The sequence below is a fragment of the Xyrauchen texanus genome, chromosome 5 (genome assembly GCF_025860055.1).
Source record: "Xyrauchen texanus isolate HMW12.3.18 chromosome 5, RBS_HiC_50CHRs, whole genome shotgun sequence".
In the NCBI taxonomy this organism is placed as follows: Eukaryota; Metazoa; Chordata; class Actinopteri; order Cypriniformes; family Catostomidae; genus Xyrauchen; species Xyrauchen texanus.
Window position 1 is genome coordinate 12,732,723 of NC_068280.1, and position 18,266 is coordinate 12,750,988.

The 18,266-nt window shown below is 42.3% G+C and overlaps 1 protein-coding gene across 2 annotated transcripts; it reads left to right on the top strand.

Annotated features, from left to right (window-relative positions):
- Window positions 1-1,595: 1,595 nt before the first annotated feature.
- vps37c (VPS37C subunit of ESCRT-I) lies at window positions 1,596-16,158 on the top strand. Of its 2 annotated transcripts, XM_052127308.1 has the most exons (5): window positions 1,596-1,929; window positions 2,325-2,433; window positions 3,011-3,182; window positions 10,505-10,587; window positions 14,106-16,158. In XM_052127308.1, exons 2-5 carry the CDS (start codon window positions 2,341-2,343, stop codon window positions 14,745-14,747), a joined length of 990 nt encoding a protein of 329 aa, XP_051983268.1. In that variant the 5' UTR covers window positions 1,596-1,929; window positions 2,325-2,340; the 3' UTR covers window positions 14,748-16,158. The 2 variants fall into 2 exon arrangements, with proteins under 2 accessions (XP_051983268.1, XP_051983270.1); XM_052127310.1 differs by lacking the exon at window positions 1,596-1,929 and having other exon boundaries at window positions 2,322-2,433.
- The last annotated feature ends 2,108 nt before the right edge of the window (window positions 16,159-18,266 follow it).

The window sequence follows — 18,266 nt, forward strand, 5'->3', positions numbered from 1 at the left end:
TTGTATCAACATTTTTAAGCTCCAAAATCATATAAATGCAGCATCAAAATAATCCATAATACTCCAGTGGTTAAATCCATATCTTCAGAAGCAATATGTTTGGTGTGGGTGAGAAGCAGATCAATATTTAAGTCCTTTATTATGATCAATACCCACTTTCACTTTCACATTCTTCTTGTGTTTTTGGCAATTCACATTCTTTGTGCATATCGTCACCTACTGGGCAGGGAGGAGAATTTATGGTAAAAAAAAGACTTAAGTATGGATCTGTTTCTCACCCACACACCTATCATATTGCTTCTGAAGATATGGATTAACCACTTTTATGCTGATGTTATGTGCATTTTGGAGCTTCAAAGTTTTGGTACCATTCACTTTAATTTTAAGGGACTACAGAGCTGAAATATACTTCTAAAAATCTTAGTCTGAGAAAACAAATATTAGAAAGTCAGACATCTGGGATGGCATGATTGTGAGAAAATTGTGAGAGAATTTTCATTTTTGGGTCAACTAACCCTTTAAGGAATGTAATTATGGAAATCCTCTCACTATTATTACTCATTGTAAATTAATAATGTATTTAGACCAAATGATGCATATACTGTATTTAGCACTATTATGCTTTTGGAAAATATTAAATGTTTAATTTTTACACAAAATCTGTTGGCAGCTATTGTTTTATGATCTTGCAGTTTTGGCTCTTTGCTGTTTCCTGTCATTTTATTCCTTTAAATGACTTAAAACACATTGAGAGATCACATTTTTATATAGGCTACAACAATGCTTCTCTTCGTTTGTTTTTTTAGGGACAGATATTTACTGAGCATTTAAACCTTTTTATTTTAATTTGTAATTTTGTTACTAAAACTATCATTGCTCTTGTCCTTTATATACTTTCTGTCTTACTTTTAATTAAGAAATGTGAATTTACTATAATTCACTATAATTTACTCTAGTGTCATGTACGAAATACGGATATTATATTATATTATATGTGTAATTTCAATCACTAAAAATCTGTCTCTTCAGTGGTTATTTCTGTACGTGTGTATAAGATTTATTTTTAGACTTAGTACCAATAACTTTTAGTGCACTACGTGTTTTTTGCATTATTATTTAAATTGAAGGCATAAAACCTAGTGTTTGTATGTTTAAATATTAGCACCAACTCAACTGCCATGTCACATAATGGAATATTCCCGTCACATAGGGGTTTCCCTTTCAGTCAGCTGAACATAGGACAATACCATATACAATCCAAATGGGGTACGCCAAATTGTATTTTCACTAAAGTATTAAAATGCCTGTCAAGTTTCACCTTTGTAAAAATGTAATAGGTCTTATTAAACGTATTATAAACGTTTGTTTGATCTTCTTGTACAGAAATAGAAATCGTGTCATTTTAAACACCTCACTTCCCAAATCGACTCAGTGGACTCATCAAAAAATGGCCGCGTTATCTGTCAACAAGAAGTGAAACTTTCCCTTAAGAATAGCTCTATACCCCGTCAAATAACCGTTACCGGGACTGTTTTTTTTTTCTCTCTCAATTTGACATCGATGCCGTTTTACCGGACATATATTAATACGGTACTCTGACTTGGCCGTTTTATATTGTATAGCAACCCGCATTGCTCAACTGCTTTCCTGTTAGTGAGCTAGCCAGCTAATCGCGGGGAGATTCCACTCGCTGGCAATAATCTCATGAATATATTCCCAACCTGTCGTGCTAAATAACGCGCGATTACTCGCACTGTCACGATCTCGTGAGTTGTTCACACGGGAAGCTGGTTTTAATGCTGAACCCGCTCGCGGTTTATTTATCAGGCTCCGCGCTTCCGTCTACATCTCTACGTCACTCACTTCCAATTAAGATTGATGTTTTTCCATGAGCATCCTGCGGAGAGGACTTTGATTTGCTTGTATCTTGTAAGTATTTGGAAATTATTTGAGATACGACAAGCAGCAATTTTCGCCATTATGTCAATAGCCCACTTAGTAGTGTGTGATATACTCTGTTTGATTGACAGATGACTGACATAGGTGGTCCAAATTCACCGAATTGGCCCTCACAGTCACCGAAAATAGATTATTGACAGCCTAATTCAATTTAAGGAGAGTTACTGTGGCATGTTAAGGCAAACTGATAAAGAATACCCTTCATAATAAGTATATGCACTCTAATACATTTAGACTATGGATCATTTGCTAGTAGAACTTAGTAGAGTTTAGAGAAATGGTCATCAGACATATTATTACACTTTGCTATAATGTTCAAGTTAAATGATTTACCAACTTAGTTAAACATTGTTGTTGATCATCAGTTGTCCTAGCAAATCAATGGAGAAGCTTCAAGACCTCAGCCAATCCGAGTTGCAGGATTTGCTGGACAACTCGGAGCGAGTGGAGTCTATGGCACTGGAATCTGATGAGGTGAGATGGACATTCTTTTGAGCCTCTTGGAAAAAGGTCATCAAAGACCTAAATTACATGACATTGGTTTACACCAGGCCCACATCAGTGATAGTCATTTTAATAATAACAGCAGTGCTGTTGTCACTGTGGCCTTTAGTCTGTGGTGCGATTAGCTTACTTCTATTACTGAAGCTATAAATATTGCCTGTTCTTGTTGCAAAAACATGCATACCCCCAGAATTAAGCTATGTCTAGTTTTTCCTAGTAAAACATTAAAGCATACCAATTGTATCACTTAATTCAGAAATTAGGCCTCATCTTGTCTCAAACAGCTGCTGAATTTAAATAAAGTCCATAGTTTAATAATATAAATTTGTTGGCTAAACAATAAGAGAAGTTGTATATTGATAATGCTCAAATTCTGTGTTGCCTTGATAATGACATCTCTGGTGGAACAGCTTTTCGTTCTTAGTATTTATACTGTTACATTTTGATAATGTCTTCACTGTCCTGCTGAATATTAATTGTCTTTGTGGGCTTTCAGTGCCTATAGCATTGAAGATTTAGTTGTGCCACTATCTTAATTCTCCTGCAGATACAAAATATTCAGCTGGAAAGGGAGATGGCACTGGCTGCCAACCGCAGTCTGGCAGAGCAAAACCTTGACATGAGGCCCCGTCTTGAGAAAGAGAGAGCACTGCTGGTGGAGAAATACACCAAACTGGAGCAAGTGAGGGAGAAATACAAACAGCACTGTGCCCTGAGAGGTAAGAGAAGGAGGGATGGAAAAGGAAGACAAATGTGGGATATATAATGTGAGTTAATAAAGTAAATATTTCACGGAGAATGCAAGAATCAATGGGTAAATTCTTGTAAGAATAAAGGGAGACTCATTGCATGCGCAGTAATGAGATTGAAGAGTTTTCATACGTTTTAGTGTGGACGAGCAACTTTTTGAAATGTCTGTGTGGACAAAGGCATTTTGAAAATGAAAACTCAGTTTTCAAATATATCCAGATTAATGTGGACCTAGCCTTAAAGGGCTAGTTCATCCAAAAATAAACATTCTGTCATCATTTAATCCTCCATGTACGTCCTTTGGAACACTTGGAGAAATTTAGAAGAATATTGATGCAGCACAGTGAAAGCAAAACGGGACAGACTCTGTCAGTTCTTAAAGCTGAAGTGTTTAATTTCTCTGCCAAATTGCAAAAATAAACTTTGTTTTCAAACAGCTTTCAGATACACCCTCTATGCCTTCCAGTGGTTGATCAAAGAGATAATCCTGGAGGGAGTTATCAGCATGCTGCTGTGCATGTAAACGGGCACATTGTTGTTGTGTCTGGTTGGACAGGTTGCTGAAAACAAATGGAGCAATTTTTATAGCGCCACAGAGACAGTGTTTGCAGTTATCTTACGAGAGGTTCTCTCGTATTGCGTAAGCTAGCTTACGCTACGGGAAAGATTCATCTTTTCTGAGATATTGAAGCCAAAAAATTATCCTTAATTTTTGTATCCATTGTCAACGCAGTGCGGCAGCTGCAGACCTTGAGCGGGCTAGCTAGCGAGCTCATAGGTTGCTCTGTGGCAACTGCTGCAGCCTATAGACGAGCTTGGGCGAACTCGCATCCAATGAGAGGCATCCGCGCGCTCACTGCAACAAAGCCCGCCAAAATGGGCGTGACTAGAGTGCATATAAGCATAGTTCGTAGGCTGGAACCCTGATTTTCATCTCTTCAGCGAAGCTCTTCGCATCTCTGAACTGGAAGCCGCGTCGCCGTTCGAGGGGCATCAAGCAAGCGTGGACAGCGCTCGAAGAAGCCGGCCGTCTTCGCCACCTTCAGCCGTCCTGCGAGCTACGCCATCCGGCGACGTATCCTTTTTAAAGCAAGCTAGTTCTTATGAACTTCACAAAAGAGTACGAGCGTCTTTTTAAAGACCGCACCGGAGACCGCCACGTCATCTGCGCTCTCTGCCTGGGACTGGGGCATGCAGAGCTCCCCCTCGCTGAAGGCGGATGCGATCTCTGCGAGGAGCTTCCGATGTCGACCCTGCGGGCTCGACTCGAGCGCTCAGGACCGAGCCGCCGCCGCCTTCCATTCAGCCGCGCAGTAAAAGCGCCGCTCTCAAAGGCTGCCGGAACCAGTGGTAGAAGCGATTGCCTCGCCGGAGCCCCTCCCTCGAGCATCGCCTTCACCCTCCCCGCCCACTCGGGACGCGCGAGTTGCCGCCAGCGGCTGCTCTGCTGCCATCTCGACGAAGAAGCGGAGGATAAGGGCTGTTCCATCATGGCTTCGGACAGCGAGGAGTGGTCAGGCTCACACGCCTCCTCCTCGACCCAGGAATCCAGCAGGACCCGCGCCGAGTCAAGGGGAACTAACGCCTCCTCACACAGGTTGTCGACCGCCTCGGGCTCGAGTGGTCACCGCCCCTGAACAGGCTCCCAACAGACTCCACGCCGCACCTTTGCCCGCCCTCCGCGAGATGGCGGTCTAAGCTGGTGCTCCCGCCTAAGGCCTGCAGAACTACTTCCGCCTGTGTTGGCCGCGCCTATACCGCCGCCGGCCAAGCCGCATCTGCTCTGCATTCCATGGCCATCTTACAGACAGAGGCTGTTTCAGATCTGACTAGCCGACTTGGGAGAAGCTGAACGCACTACGCGCCGCTCTCTCTGTCCGGTCTCTTCGGTTCCGCAGTGAGTGGCATTGTTGACCGTTTCCGAAGCCCAAGCCATGAATCTCTTTCTGCCTCGTCGCGCTAGCTCCTCTGCAGGCCGCCCACGTGACCAGCCTCCTGCACGAGCCTCTTCACAGCGCCCAGCTCAACAAGCCAGACTTCTCAGCGTCGACAGGGCGGCCGCCCTCGATCACGGCTCAGACAGCCGCCTCCTGCGGGCCTCGGCCTAAGATTGTACTGAAACCTGAGCAACCGAAGTCCTCCTAGCGTTGTTGAGAAAACGACGGCTCAGTCCCGCCACGGCCGGACCACCGTCAAAGCTTCAGCCCCTGTCAGTCCCCTTCTCTCAGGCTACTGCAGTGGTGGATTCAGCAGCCAACAAGCCGGTGATACTACCCGCTTGCTCTGCACTCAAACGCCGCTTTCACGGCGACCCAAAGAAATCTTGTAAAGAGTAAACATGCCTTATGTGTAGAAATTGTGCCCACAATCCAGTGCTCACCCCTACACACAAGCATTACACATCCCGTGTCCCTATCAGAGCACACTCACATAAGCGGTTACGACCCGCTCGAGTGTTAGAGTTAATAAACGCCCCACGAGCCCGTGCGCTACGCCCTCCTCTGCCCGCTCTGTCACACGGCCAGCTGTATGTAAGTCCCGTACGCCCCTGTCAGTCCCCTTCTCTCAGGCTACTGCAGTGGTGGATTCAGCAGCCAACAAGCCGGTGATATTACCCGCTTGCCTGCACTCAAACGCCGTTTCCACGGCGACCCAAAATAAAGCCTTATGTGTAGAAAATGTGCCCACGATTCAGTGCTCACCCCTACACACAAGCATTACACGTCCCGTGTCCCTATCAGAGCACACTCACATAAAGCGGTTACGACCCGCTCGAGTGTTAGGGTTAATAAACGCACCCACCGAATCCGTCGCGGCGCCCATTCTCTGGCCGCTCTGTCACACGACCAGCCTTATGTGTAGAAATTGTGCCCACAATCTAGTGTTCAGCTCTACACACAAGCATTACACGTTCCGTGTCCCCATCAGAGCACACTCAAAAGCGGTTACGAACCACTCGAGTGTTAGAGTCAATAAATGCGCTCACGAATACGTGCATGCTTCGTTCAGAAATAGCAAACCTTCTGTGCAAAAGGGCCATAGAGAGAGTGCCGCCTCCCCTGAGCGAGTCGGGGTTTTACAGCCGTTATTTTCTTGTCCCCAAGAAAGACGGCGGCCTCAGACCAATATTAGATCTCAGGGTTTTGAACAAAGCGCTTGCAAAAAGACCGTTCAAAATGCTTACAACCAGCAAACTCCTCGCGCATGATGCGCCAGGGGACTGGTTTATTTCTCTCGATCTGAAAAATGCATACTTTCAGATTCAGATAAATCCCGTCACAGGCCATTCTTGAGATTCAGCCGACGGCCAGGTTTATCAATACACCGTCCTTCCGTTCAGCCTGTCCTTAGCACCCCGTACTTTTACGAAGTGCATGGACGCGGTGCTCGCACCCCTGCGGAGTCAGGGTTTGTGAATTCTGAACTATTTGGACGATTGGCTGATTTTGACACAATCACATACGGAGCTTCTTTTTTTTTTTTTTTTTTGCTTCTGTCTCACAGGACAGTTCTCCTCAGTCATCTGAACAGTTTGGGCCTTGCAGTCAATTGGACCAAGAGCTCACTACAGCCCAGTCAGGCAATTTCCTTCCTTGGAATAGAACTAGACTCAGTGGCAATGACGGCTCGCTTATCTACACAGCCGCGCCGTGTGCAGCGACTAGCAGCGTCATTTCAGATGAACAGCCTCACACCTCTGAAGAAATTTCAGAGAGTGCTAGGCTACATGGCCTCAGCCGCAGCAGTACTTCAGCTGGGTTTACTGCACATCGCCCGCTTCAGCATTGGCTAAACACCCGGCGTCTCGCCGGGCTTGGGCCACAGGCCGCCAGCCCATCAAGGTGACTCAGACCTGTATTTCAGCTCTGCAGCCCTGGACAGTGGCCGAATGGTATCAGCGGGGAGTGACAATGGGAGCTGTATCTCGCCGAAAAGTCATCTCGACAGACGCGTCCAACACGGGTTGGGGCGCGGTCTGCGAGGGCTCTCCGGTTTTCGGCTTATGGTCAGTTCAGGAAAAGCTCCTTCACATAAATTGTCTGGAAATGATAGCGGTCGAGTACGCGCTGCGTGCGCTTTCTCCCGGTCATTCAGGGTCACTACGTCCTGGTCCGTTCGGACAACAGATCTGTGGTATCCTACCTAAACCGTCAGGGCGGTGTCAGATCCAGGAACCTCTTCCATCTGATCGAAACGCATACTGAGTTGGTCCCAGTGCCACCTGCGCTCGCTGAGGGCGACGCGCGTGCCAGGCCACCTGAACGACGGCCCGGACAGACTGTCCAGAGACAATATTCCCCAGGGGAATGGTCCCTGCACGCTCAAACAGTCCAGACGTTATGACACCTATTCGGCAGAGCGGAGATAGACCTCTTTGCGTCCAAAGAGAACTCTCACTGCCCAATATTTTTCTCAAAGCGAGGACGCAGCTGGCCCAGGACTGGCCCAGACGCCCGCTTTACGCCTTCCCTCCCTTCTCGCTATTGCCGCAGGTAATGCAGAGGATCAGGAAACGCGTCACTCGGTGCTCCTCATAGCCCCGCGTTGGGAGAATCAGACATGGTTCCCGGAGCTTACGCAGCTGTCACTGACAGCGCCGTGGCCCATCCCAGTGAGAGCAGATTTCCTCTCTCAAGCTCGCGGCACAATTTGGCATCCCCACCCAGAGCTGGGCGCTGCATGCGTGGGTGATCAACGACTACCCGTCGCTCTGCCAGAAGGAGTAATAAACACCATCATACACGCTAGAGCCCCTTCCACGAGAAGACTCTATGCGTCAAAATGGTCTGTGTTCTCAAAATGGTGCACCGACCGAGACCTGGACCCGCGGACATGTGGGGTGTCGTCGCTGCTCAGTATTTCTACAAGAGCTGCTGGATAAGGGCAGATCCCCATCCACGCTCAAAGTGTATGTGGCGGCCGTTGCGGCGTTCAGCTGAACCCCTGCACGGCCAGTCATGGGGTAAAACGAGCTGGTCATCCGCTTCCTCAGGGGAGCTAGAAGGATGAACCCCCGCGCCCCCATCGGTTCCTATCTGGGATCTTTCTATAGTTCTCGAAACTATGAAAGCCCCCCTTTCGAACCACTTCAATCCGTGGATTTGAAATACCTTTCACTCAAAACCGCTTTTCTGACTGCCCTGTCATCAGTCAAACGTGTGGGAGACCTTCCACGCTGTCTGTCAGCGCTGCGTGTCTTGAGTTTGGACCAAGTGACTCCAAGGTCATTTTAAAGCCTAGACACGGCTATGTTCCCAAGGTGATCGGTACTCCTTTCAGAGCACAGGTCATTTCCCTATCGGCGCTGCCAGCATCCGTTAGCGAACGCGACGCCAATCTCCTTTGCCCGGTCAGAGCACTGAGATTGTATACTGCGCGCTCCGCCGCTTTCAGACGCTCTGAGCAGCTTTTCGTTTCGTTCGAGGGCGCACCAAAGGTCTCGCCGCCTCGAAACAGACACTATCTAGATGGATAGTGGACGCTATTGCTGCTGCATACGCGTCAAAAGACCTGCCATGCCCGTTGGGCATTAGGGCTCACTCCACTAGAGGCATGGCATCCTCGTGGGCATGGTCCAGCGGGATTTCCATTCACGACATATGTGTGGCAGCGGGATGGACTTCCCCTCCACCTTTGTCAGATTTTACAATATGGAAGTGCCCGCTCTGCAGGCAAAACTACTAGCGGTTTAATACGCTACAGCTCCCCTGGTGAGCTGCACTGATGGGACACATTCCACACAGACCGGCACCGCCGCTCTGTCGTTCCCTTCCCACTATGTGCTTATGTATTACACAATCAATGACCCGCATTCTTGCCGGCCAAATATTATTTCCCCACTCATAAGGGCTCCCACGGGTCCCCCTTAATTCCCTGGGGCTCATACAGTGGATGCTTGGCGCACGGCGTTGACAATGGGTTCCCGTAGCGTAAGCTAGCTTACGTAATACGAGAGAACCTCTCGTAAGAGAACGTATCGGTTACCTAACGTAACCTCGGTTCTCTCTAGATGAGGGAACGAGTATTGCGTAGCCGGCCGTGCTTCGCGCCACGGCGACTTTTCGCTTCAGTCAATGAAAACCAGGGTTCCAGCCTACGAACTACGCTTATATGCACTCTAGTCACGCCCATTTTGGCGGGCTTTGTTGCAGTGAGCGCTGGACGCCTCTCATTGGATGCGAGTTCGCCCAAGCTCGTCTATAGGCTGCAGCAGTTGCCGCAGAGCAACCTATGAGCTCGCTAGCTAGCCCGCTCAAGGTCTGCAGCTGCCGCACTGCGTTGACAATGGATACAAAAATTAAGGATAATTTTTTGGCTTCAATATCTCAGAAAAGATGAATCTTTCCCGTAGCGTAAGCTAGCTTACGCAATACTCGTTCCCTCATCTAGAGAGTACCGAGGTTACGTTAGGTAACCGATACGTTTTCGAGAAAATTAACCTACAAATGAAATGAAAATAACCTACTTATTGTTGTCCATTCATATTAAGAAAAGGTTACACACTTCAGTTTTAACATTTCCCTTTTTTAACAAATGCGTTTGTTTTCCACAAAAGATGAGGGTAATTTAAAAATGACAAGTCTTTTTATTTCTGGGTGTACTATGCCTTTTAATAGTCTTCTTTAGGTTTTTAGAAACGTTTAGGCCTGTTAGTGTTACCCATGGGAACAAAAGTTTGTGAATTTCATCTGAAAGAAGGAATTTAATTGGGTTTACTGTAACTAAAAGAGAAAGCTTACACTGAAAGGAAAAAAGGGGTTCATCAGTTTGAACTTCTTAAAAGTTTCTATTATTGGCACTGCTTTTAAGCCAGTGATTAAGTTACAAATTACAATGTGCTTTTGTGCACACTATTGTTGAGCTGCCTTAGCAGTCAATGACTCTTTTGGTTGCTTGGAGAGCTCTTTATTGGCAGGGTATCCTGGAACCATGAGCCTCTTATTCTGTGGTGTGATTGCTTATAGAGACTTTTGAACAGACAAAGGGAGCTTTGAGTTTCTGTTCAGCCAGAAAGTCATCTTATTTATGCTTGTGTCTGTTATGCCTGTTTTGAGCATGTTTTGTTCTGGCACGCATTCCCTCTCTACTGTTTTTTCATCCATGACATTACGTCACTATAGCTATGTGTCTCTGTCATTCCATTAATGACGGTCTTGTTCCATTACAAATAATTACATAATGCATAGCTTGGTCATTTGTTTGCATAACCTTTTCTAGTTCAGTTTCTTTGTTGTCATTCAACACAGTAAATTCCTTCTCACTTCTATCTTTCTCTTTCCCCTCTCTGTAGACAGTATAATGGGGCAGGTGTCCCCAGAGGGGCTGTTGTCTCGTCTGCAGATAGAGGGCGCCAACACAGAGGAAGAATCAGAGGTAAGCAACAATCCACTATAGCAGGCAGGGGTTTACAATCTTTTTTAGCTAAGGACCTCCAGATATGATGGCCCCCTTGCTAAATTACGAAGGTAGCTATTTATTTTCAGTTATATTAAGTTAAAAATATTAAGTGTAATATTACAAAGATAACATGTTGTTTGCTGCATTAAATGATTGGCATTTATATTGTTATTGTTCCAAAGCCAAAATGAATTATCTGGAATTGTTTTTATTTGTATTTAGTTGATGGTGTATATATTTTGTATTCTACCCAAAATTGGATTAATGTTTCTTGTTCAATTACATTTATTTATAGTCTCTAGAAAGCAAAATGAAACAGAAATGAAGTCAAATTCAGTAAATTGTTTTTTTTTTAATAATTGTTTTTCTCCCGAACCCCTGTCCTATACAATCAGCCTAGATTTGTCTGGTTTTTCTGAAAAATTAGAAAAGTATGGTTGTTTGTAATGTAAAAATAAGCAATTATAGAGAAAGTAGTGGTCTGCTTTTGCCGTTTTATTGAGAGAGAAAAAAACCTTATGTCTCCACAATCCTTTGTTATATTTTATAATGACTTTCATTATTAACAATAACAAATATTATTACATTATATAATTTCTATCATTATATGTTATAACTTTTCTTATTATCATTATTACTCTACATATTAGTTACTGTACATTTAAATAGAAATGTCATTCTCTTCATATATATATTCATATTTGAATGTCTAGGAACAGCTGGTCTGTTATGCACATACAAAGGCAGGCACTGTATAGAGCTGTATAAAAGGTCCTAGATCACAACAAAGCCATCAGTGGCACAGTTTCTGTCCATTTTAAAGCATATTTTCTTATCAGTTTGCAAAAATCTCAGTGTCACTGATTTATTGATAACATTTGATGATGAGATTCTTTTCTAATAGACATACAGCTCTGGAAAAAATTAAGAGACCAATCCCTAGGTTTCTTAAATCAGCATCTCTACATGTATGGCAGCCATTCCATTCCAGTGTCTGTTGAATTCCTGCTTGAATTTTTGAGCCACCCAAGTCACCCAACAGCCAACAGCAATGTGAAAGACTGGTGGAAAGTGTGCAAAGACGCATGAAAGCTGTGATTGAATATCAGGGTTAACTTCCTAAGTTAACACATTAGTATTGTGTTGTTTATATATGTACATATGTAATTTTTTGTATTTTTTTTTTAATTATTATTATTTGAGCTCTGAAAACACAGCATCTTTTTTGTTATTTTGACCAGTTGTCATTTTCTGCAAGTAAATGCTCTAAATGACAATATTTGTGGAATTTTGGAGAAATTTTGTCAGTTGTTTATAAAACTAACTATGAATAAAAACTATGGGAATATATCAAACTTTAGATTTAAAGTTGTTGATTATAAGTATAGAAACAATATATTTTAAGTTTATTGCAAAATATTCTGATATGTTCAAATAGATAAGTAATTTAACAGTAAAGAGACTCTATTACGTCATGGGAGTGCGTGGTCGCTCCGAGGCATGTTTCATGGGTTTCATTGACTGCAGTTCTCTGATTGATGAAGCTTTCTCGGCTTGACCATGGGTAATGTAGTTGTATACCATGAATCCGCTATGAAACCCAATTTTTAAGCAATGAAGTTTAAATATAGCATATACCATCGATGATCAGCCTCGGAGCTCAAGGTTGGTCTGTCTTTAAAGGTTTATTATGGTAAAGGTTATCTTTGATATAGAAAAATCCCGTCTATAGAAAAATTAAAGGGATTTTTTACTTCCGGAACCAGACTGTTGTGCTCTACAGTATAGGCGCTAGGAACTATGCAGACAAATGCCTGGACATTGGCAGGTTATTTGACACTTTTGACACAAGGCATTTGATGATCTTGTACAGACAGCCAGAGTCATGAAAACGTCTATTTATAGAGACACATTAACCTCAGAATCAAGAAGCGGGCAGGAGAGAATCTGAATCTGGCTCCTCACAGATTCATTTACATAAAGTGATTTCACTCCTCACCCAACAGATCACCTTATTTCATGGTTTGATTTTAGCCCACCCTCTGATGCACTTGATTGTGCCACATGAATGATTTGAATACCTTTAAAGTGTCCAAACACAAAGGTCTAATGTTAATGCCTTGGCCTCCCCTACAAAAATGCCTACAGTGGCAATAAAAAGTATATGGACCCTTTGGAAATAGCTGGTTTTCTGCATTAGTTGATCATAAAATGTGATCTCGTCTTCATCTAAGTCACAAAAATAGACAAAATGCATTGTTCTTAAGCTAACAACACACAAAGAATTATGAAATTTCATGTCTTTTTAACACATCCCATTAAGCATTCACAGTGCTGTGGAAAAGTAAGTTGACCCTTAGGATTATGATTTCAACAAAAGCTAAATAGAGTCAGGAGTTGGCAAACCTGGCATCCAATTAATGAAATGAGATTGGAGGTGTGCGTTAGAGCTACTTTAATTTATAAAAAAAACACTCCAATATTTTAAGTTTGCTATTCACAAGAAGCATCTGCTGATGTTGACATGCATTGCAAAAAAGAGATCTCAGAAGACCTACATTCAAGAATTGTTGCTTTGCATGTATCTGGAAAGGGTAACAAAGTTATTTCAAAAACCCACAGTTAGACAAATTGTCTATAAATGGAGACAATTTAGTACTGTGGCTAATCTCCCTAGAAGTGGCTGCTCAGCCAAGATGATTAAAAGTGCACATCGCAGAATGCTCAGTGAGGTAAAAAAGAACCCTATAGTGACAACTAAAGATTGAATGAATCATAGGAAATGGTTAATATCTCTATCCATTAGTCTACTATACAGAAAACATTAAACAGGCATGGTGTCCATGGTAGGACACCAAGATGGAAGCCGCTGCTTTCCAGTGGAAAGTCAGAGCCCTGAACTTAACCCAATAGAGATGCTGTGGAATGACCTCAGGAGACCTGTTTACCAGCTATCTTAAAAACATGGCTGAGCTGAAGCAGTTCTGTAAGGAAGAATTACATTAATTAATTGTGCTGGTCTAATCCGCAGCTACCAGAAACACTTGGTTGAGGTTATTTCTGCCAAAGGATTGACCAGTTATTAAATTCACTTACTTTTTCCACATTACTGATCGTGTTTAATGGGATGAGTTCAATAAAGACATGAAAGACTAAAACTGTTTGTGTTTTGTTAGCTTAAGCACATTGTGTTTTGTCTATACTTGTGAATTTGATAATGAAATCACATTTTATGACAAATTAATGGAGATAAACGGCTTATTCCAAAGGGTTCACATACGTTTTCTTGCCACTGTATATGTGTCATTTATCGATGTGTTCTTTAGTCCCCTAAAAATTAACACCAGACTGAAAATCTAACCCTCAGCCTTTTTCTCTCAAAAATTACATATGGTGCTACTTTGATTAAGGTTAATAAATGTTAATATGTATGTTATTAAATATCCTCAGTGAGAGAATTTGAAAATCCTTCAATCTATCTCTCTTTCTCTCAGGCTCTAGCAGATGAGTTTCTTGAAGGTTCAATATTGCTGGACTCCTTCCTTGAACGCTTCCTTTCCCTCCGCTCCCTTGCTCACACTAGACGAGTGCGCATCGAAAAGCTGCAGGAAAATCTTTGCCAAAAAAGCAAAGGGATAGGAGACTCTAAAATGACATCACAACCCTGTGCCAATCAGGATGCTGGATCGTCATCGCCGTGGCAACAGCCACAGCCCCAGCAGCAACAGAGCTCCAAAATCAATGCACCCTCCAATTCCTCCAGCTCTGCTCTCCCCTACTCCCCCTACTCTGTTACTCCCGCCAACCAACCACCATCTGCCTCTACAACAGGCCCCACCAACCCTAGCACAGCGTTTCATCCCTACGCCAGCCAGGGTACCCCATTTCATCAGTCAACGGGCTACTCTGCTCCCAGACCAGCATTTGGCCCCCCAGCTTGCCCATACCCCACCCAATCCAACCCATTTCCCGGGCCACCATTTGGGCAGTTTGGTCCCACGCCTGCTCCGTACCCAACTCCACATCCGTATGGAGGGTATGGCTACCCCACAGGCCCCAGTGGGCCATCAAACCAGTCACCAACAGGTAGACCGCTTTATAGGCCTGGATTCGGGGTACCACAACCATATTCCTGAGCCACTCTGTGTGTGTGTCTCTGTCTTTCTCTTCTCATTCTCCCTGTCATTTCACTCTGATTTGTGGTTAGTGTACCCATGTCACATCATGTTCCTGTCTGAGGCTTATAAAGAACACTTGAGATTGGGTGAAGGTATGCTTGTTCTCCCATGAAACCTCAATGAAAGACTTAGTCAGAGACTCAATATGGGCTTCACTTCCTTGGCATCGATGGCTCTGTTCCTGTCCATTTTAAAGCATGTTTTCAAATCAGTTTGCAAAAATTTCAGCGTCACTGGTATATGATTATGTTTGATGATGAGATGCTTTTCTTTGTTCTTTTATTAAATTGTTTTGTGGCTCAGCCTTGTTTGGCTGTGATTCCAATTATTTTGATGATTCAACTTCTACTGAGAAAAACATGTTACACTACATGGAGGATTTCCTAATTTCTTGAGTATAAAACCCATTGTTAACATAAATCCAGCATAAATCAAGCACAGCACCATCTTTCCATTTTAGAACAGATGCAAACTCCTTGCATAAAGCAAGCTCTTTAAATAAAAATATATAAAAATAAATAAATAAATTAAATTGAAGACAAATGGACCCACTTTACATTAGGTGTCTTTAACTACTATGTACTTTTTAATACAATGTACTTATTATTTACATACGTTTTGTTGCATTGTACTACCCTTTAACTAGCTGTACCTCAACCTCTGTAGCAGCAAATTATTATAATTTTTTTTTTTTTTTTGAGAACAACATGTAGTTACACAATATATTGTATTGTATGTATTTTAAATTAAGTACATAGTTAAAGACACCTTATACAAAGTGGGACCAGACAACTTCCCTGTGTGCAGATTTGAAATACAAATCACAGTGTTGTAACATGTTACTGGGTGCAATAAGTCCTGTTATGAACGCATAGTATACCAATGCACCAATCGATCACTCCCAACCTCCCAATACCTCTTATGCTTCCCTCTTTTTATTTCTTTGCACACTTGCACTCCATTTACTTTTAATACCGCTTGATAATGATCAGAAGTACTAGATTATTACGTATGTTCGTTCTCTAGTGGAGACGATGTAATTTGTATTAACATATACTAATATTATAGGGAAGTCACAGGACAAGGGATATAAATATAGACATATCTTTATATGATAAAGCACAGGATTTGGTGGGGCAGGTGAGGCATAACATAGCACAGAGCATATGCAAGACAATAGACGCTACGTAACATGATTTTGTTAGTAACTATAGCTTTCAGAACCTACCATTAAGGTAAAACTATGCAGACAAATGCTTGGACATTGGCTGCATATTTTACACTTTTGAATTTAGACCCAACAAGGCATTTGATGATCTTGTACAACCAGCCAGAGTCTTGGAAATGTCAATTTCAAAGAGACGCCTTACCCTCAGAATCAAAAAGTGGGCATGATTGGATATGGATCCGGCTCCTATGATAAATCCTCAGATTTATTTCCATAAAGTGATTTCACTCCTCACCAACAGAACACCTTATTTTGTGTTTTGATTTAAGCCAACCATCAGATTCACTTGATTGTGCCTCATGAATGTTTTGAAGACCAATAAAGTGTCCATACACAAAGGCTTCCCAACAAAATGTCCTATACGTGTCATTTATCGAGGTGTTCTGTAGTCCCCTAAAAAGCCCCACCTAATTAAAATGTTTACTGGCCAATTGAAGGCCTTTGTGAATCACACTAGCACTCCACACTAACAGCCCCAAATTCTTTGGCAGCAGGAGCTGGGAGCGGTGCTTTTGAACAGTCATTTTTAGAATAGGTGTGGGGGGGTCTTTCTTTATTTTTGTACTTTAAAGCAATTTAAAACCAGAGGCATCCTCAATCAAGCCTCAGGTGGCTTTATCTAATTCATGAACTCAGGTTTGTAGCAAAACCCCCACATTAAGGTTCCCTCCCCAGCACCTGGAGCGAGGGAGAGGGCTGATACGATGACACGATGATGAGAAAAATGAGAAGATGATTTATTAGCACATTAATTTGCAGAATTAGAGGAAAGAGATTCTATTGCATTGGTTGTGATGACTGTAGCCTGTTAAAAGTGTATTATTATTTTGATTGTCCTTTTTTCTTGGGTGTGAATATTAAAGACTGAAGTTGATCTACAATCTCTGTGTTGATTGTTTTCATTATTTGAACTTCCACTTCTTTTTTATTTAAATCCATGTTTAAAGGGATAGTTGATAATTAAAATTTTGTCATTTACTTACCCTCATGCCAGAAGAGCATCTCAGCTCTGGAGATCTATACAATGCAAATGTTTTGAACTTTGAAGCTTCAAAAATCCCATAAAGGCAGCATAAAAGTAATCCATGTGACTCCAGTGGTTTAATCCATGTCTTCAGAAGCGATATGATAGGCGTGGGTGAGAAATGGATAAATATTTAAGTCCTTTTTTACTTTTTTTATTTACCTATTTTTATTGTTTTTTTGTTTTTTCAAAGGCCAATAGCAATATCTAGAGAGCAGGGTGGCTTTCTATACATATAATACAATAAGTAAGTCTACAGATTTTGGAACTGATGGAAGATAGTGCAAACACTACTGACAATCAGCCAAGCTGGTACAGTTATTTGCTGAAAAAAAAAAAACAGCAGATATATTGTTCTTATCTGTAATATTTGTTATTATTGTAATTGTTACTGGATCTTGACATGTTTTGTTACTGAATATTAAGGATAACAAAGTGCTCTTTGCAAATGTACAAAAAGAGAAATGGTAGTTTAACTCATTGACTCACTTTTGAAAGCTGTTTATACTCTGTTCATATTGAATCATAGACGAGAGTTTCAAAAGGGCGTTTAGGGGATTTTTTACAAAAACCAGCCTTTACGGGTCTTTCTTCAACTGTACGATATGGTAAACCAACCCCGGCGACACTTGAGAAAGATCGAGAGAGTGAGGGAGGTAGAGAGGTGGCTGGGAAAAACTGAATGAAAAGAAGATATGAAAAACATTGAAATGAAATGATAAATGTGGATATTGGTGGTTTTCTGAGTCCTATACCCTTCATGTTTCGCCCCGGTGCGTGCAGTTGATACTTTGAAGCACGATTAATCATCTCTGCATGTCTCAAGTGAGCGTTTTTAGTGTGCCATTAACCAGAATATACTAGTTCAGTTCCTTTATGCAAAAAAAAAAAAAGTTTTATGTATATGCAGATTTTTGCTGCATTATTATTTGCCCCACTACCAAGCCATCCATAAGATAATTTTATTTTGTAAAGTTTTTTAAAAATGTAATATCTATTAAAAATGTAATATCTATAATATGGGGGGAAACAACAGAAATAATGGGAAAACATTTTAAACAGAATATCTCACTATTTATTTGACCATTTTCTTCACACGCATACATACACCGACACTTTTCTTCCTTTTTTCTTTTGTGTGTTGCTCTCTTTGAAGTGAGGAAGCAGTGCAATGTGCAATCAAATACAACACACTTGAGATTAAAAGACACCCTGTATATGGAGT

What these genes read in the sequence shown, in the direction of transcription:
- vps37c (XM_052127308.1), top strand. Translation starts at nt 2,341, where the DNA reads ATGGAGAAGCTTCAAGACCTCAGCCAATCCGAGTTGCAGGATTTGCTG. An exon ending in ACAGCACTGTGCCCTGAGAG is followed by an intron (nt 3,183 to 10,504) that starts GTAAGAGAAGGA and finishes CCCTCTCTGTAG; the next exon opens with ACAGTATAATGGGGCAGGTG. An exon ending in ACACAGAGGAAGAATCAGAG is followed by an intron (nt 10,588 to 14,105) that starts GTAAGCAACAAT and finishes TCTTTCTCTCAG; the next exon opens with GCTCTAGCAGATGAGTTTCT.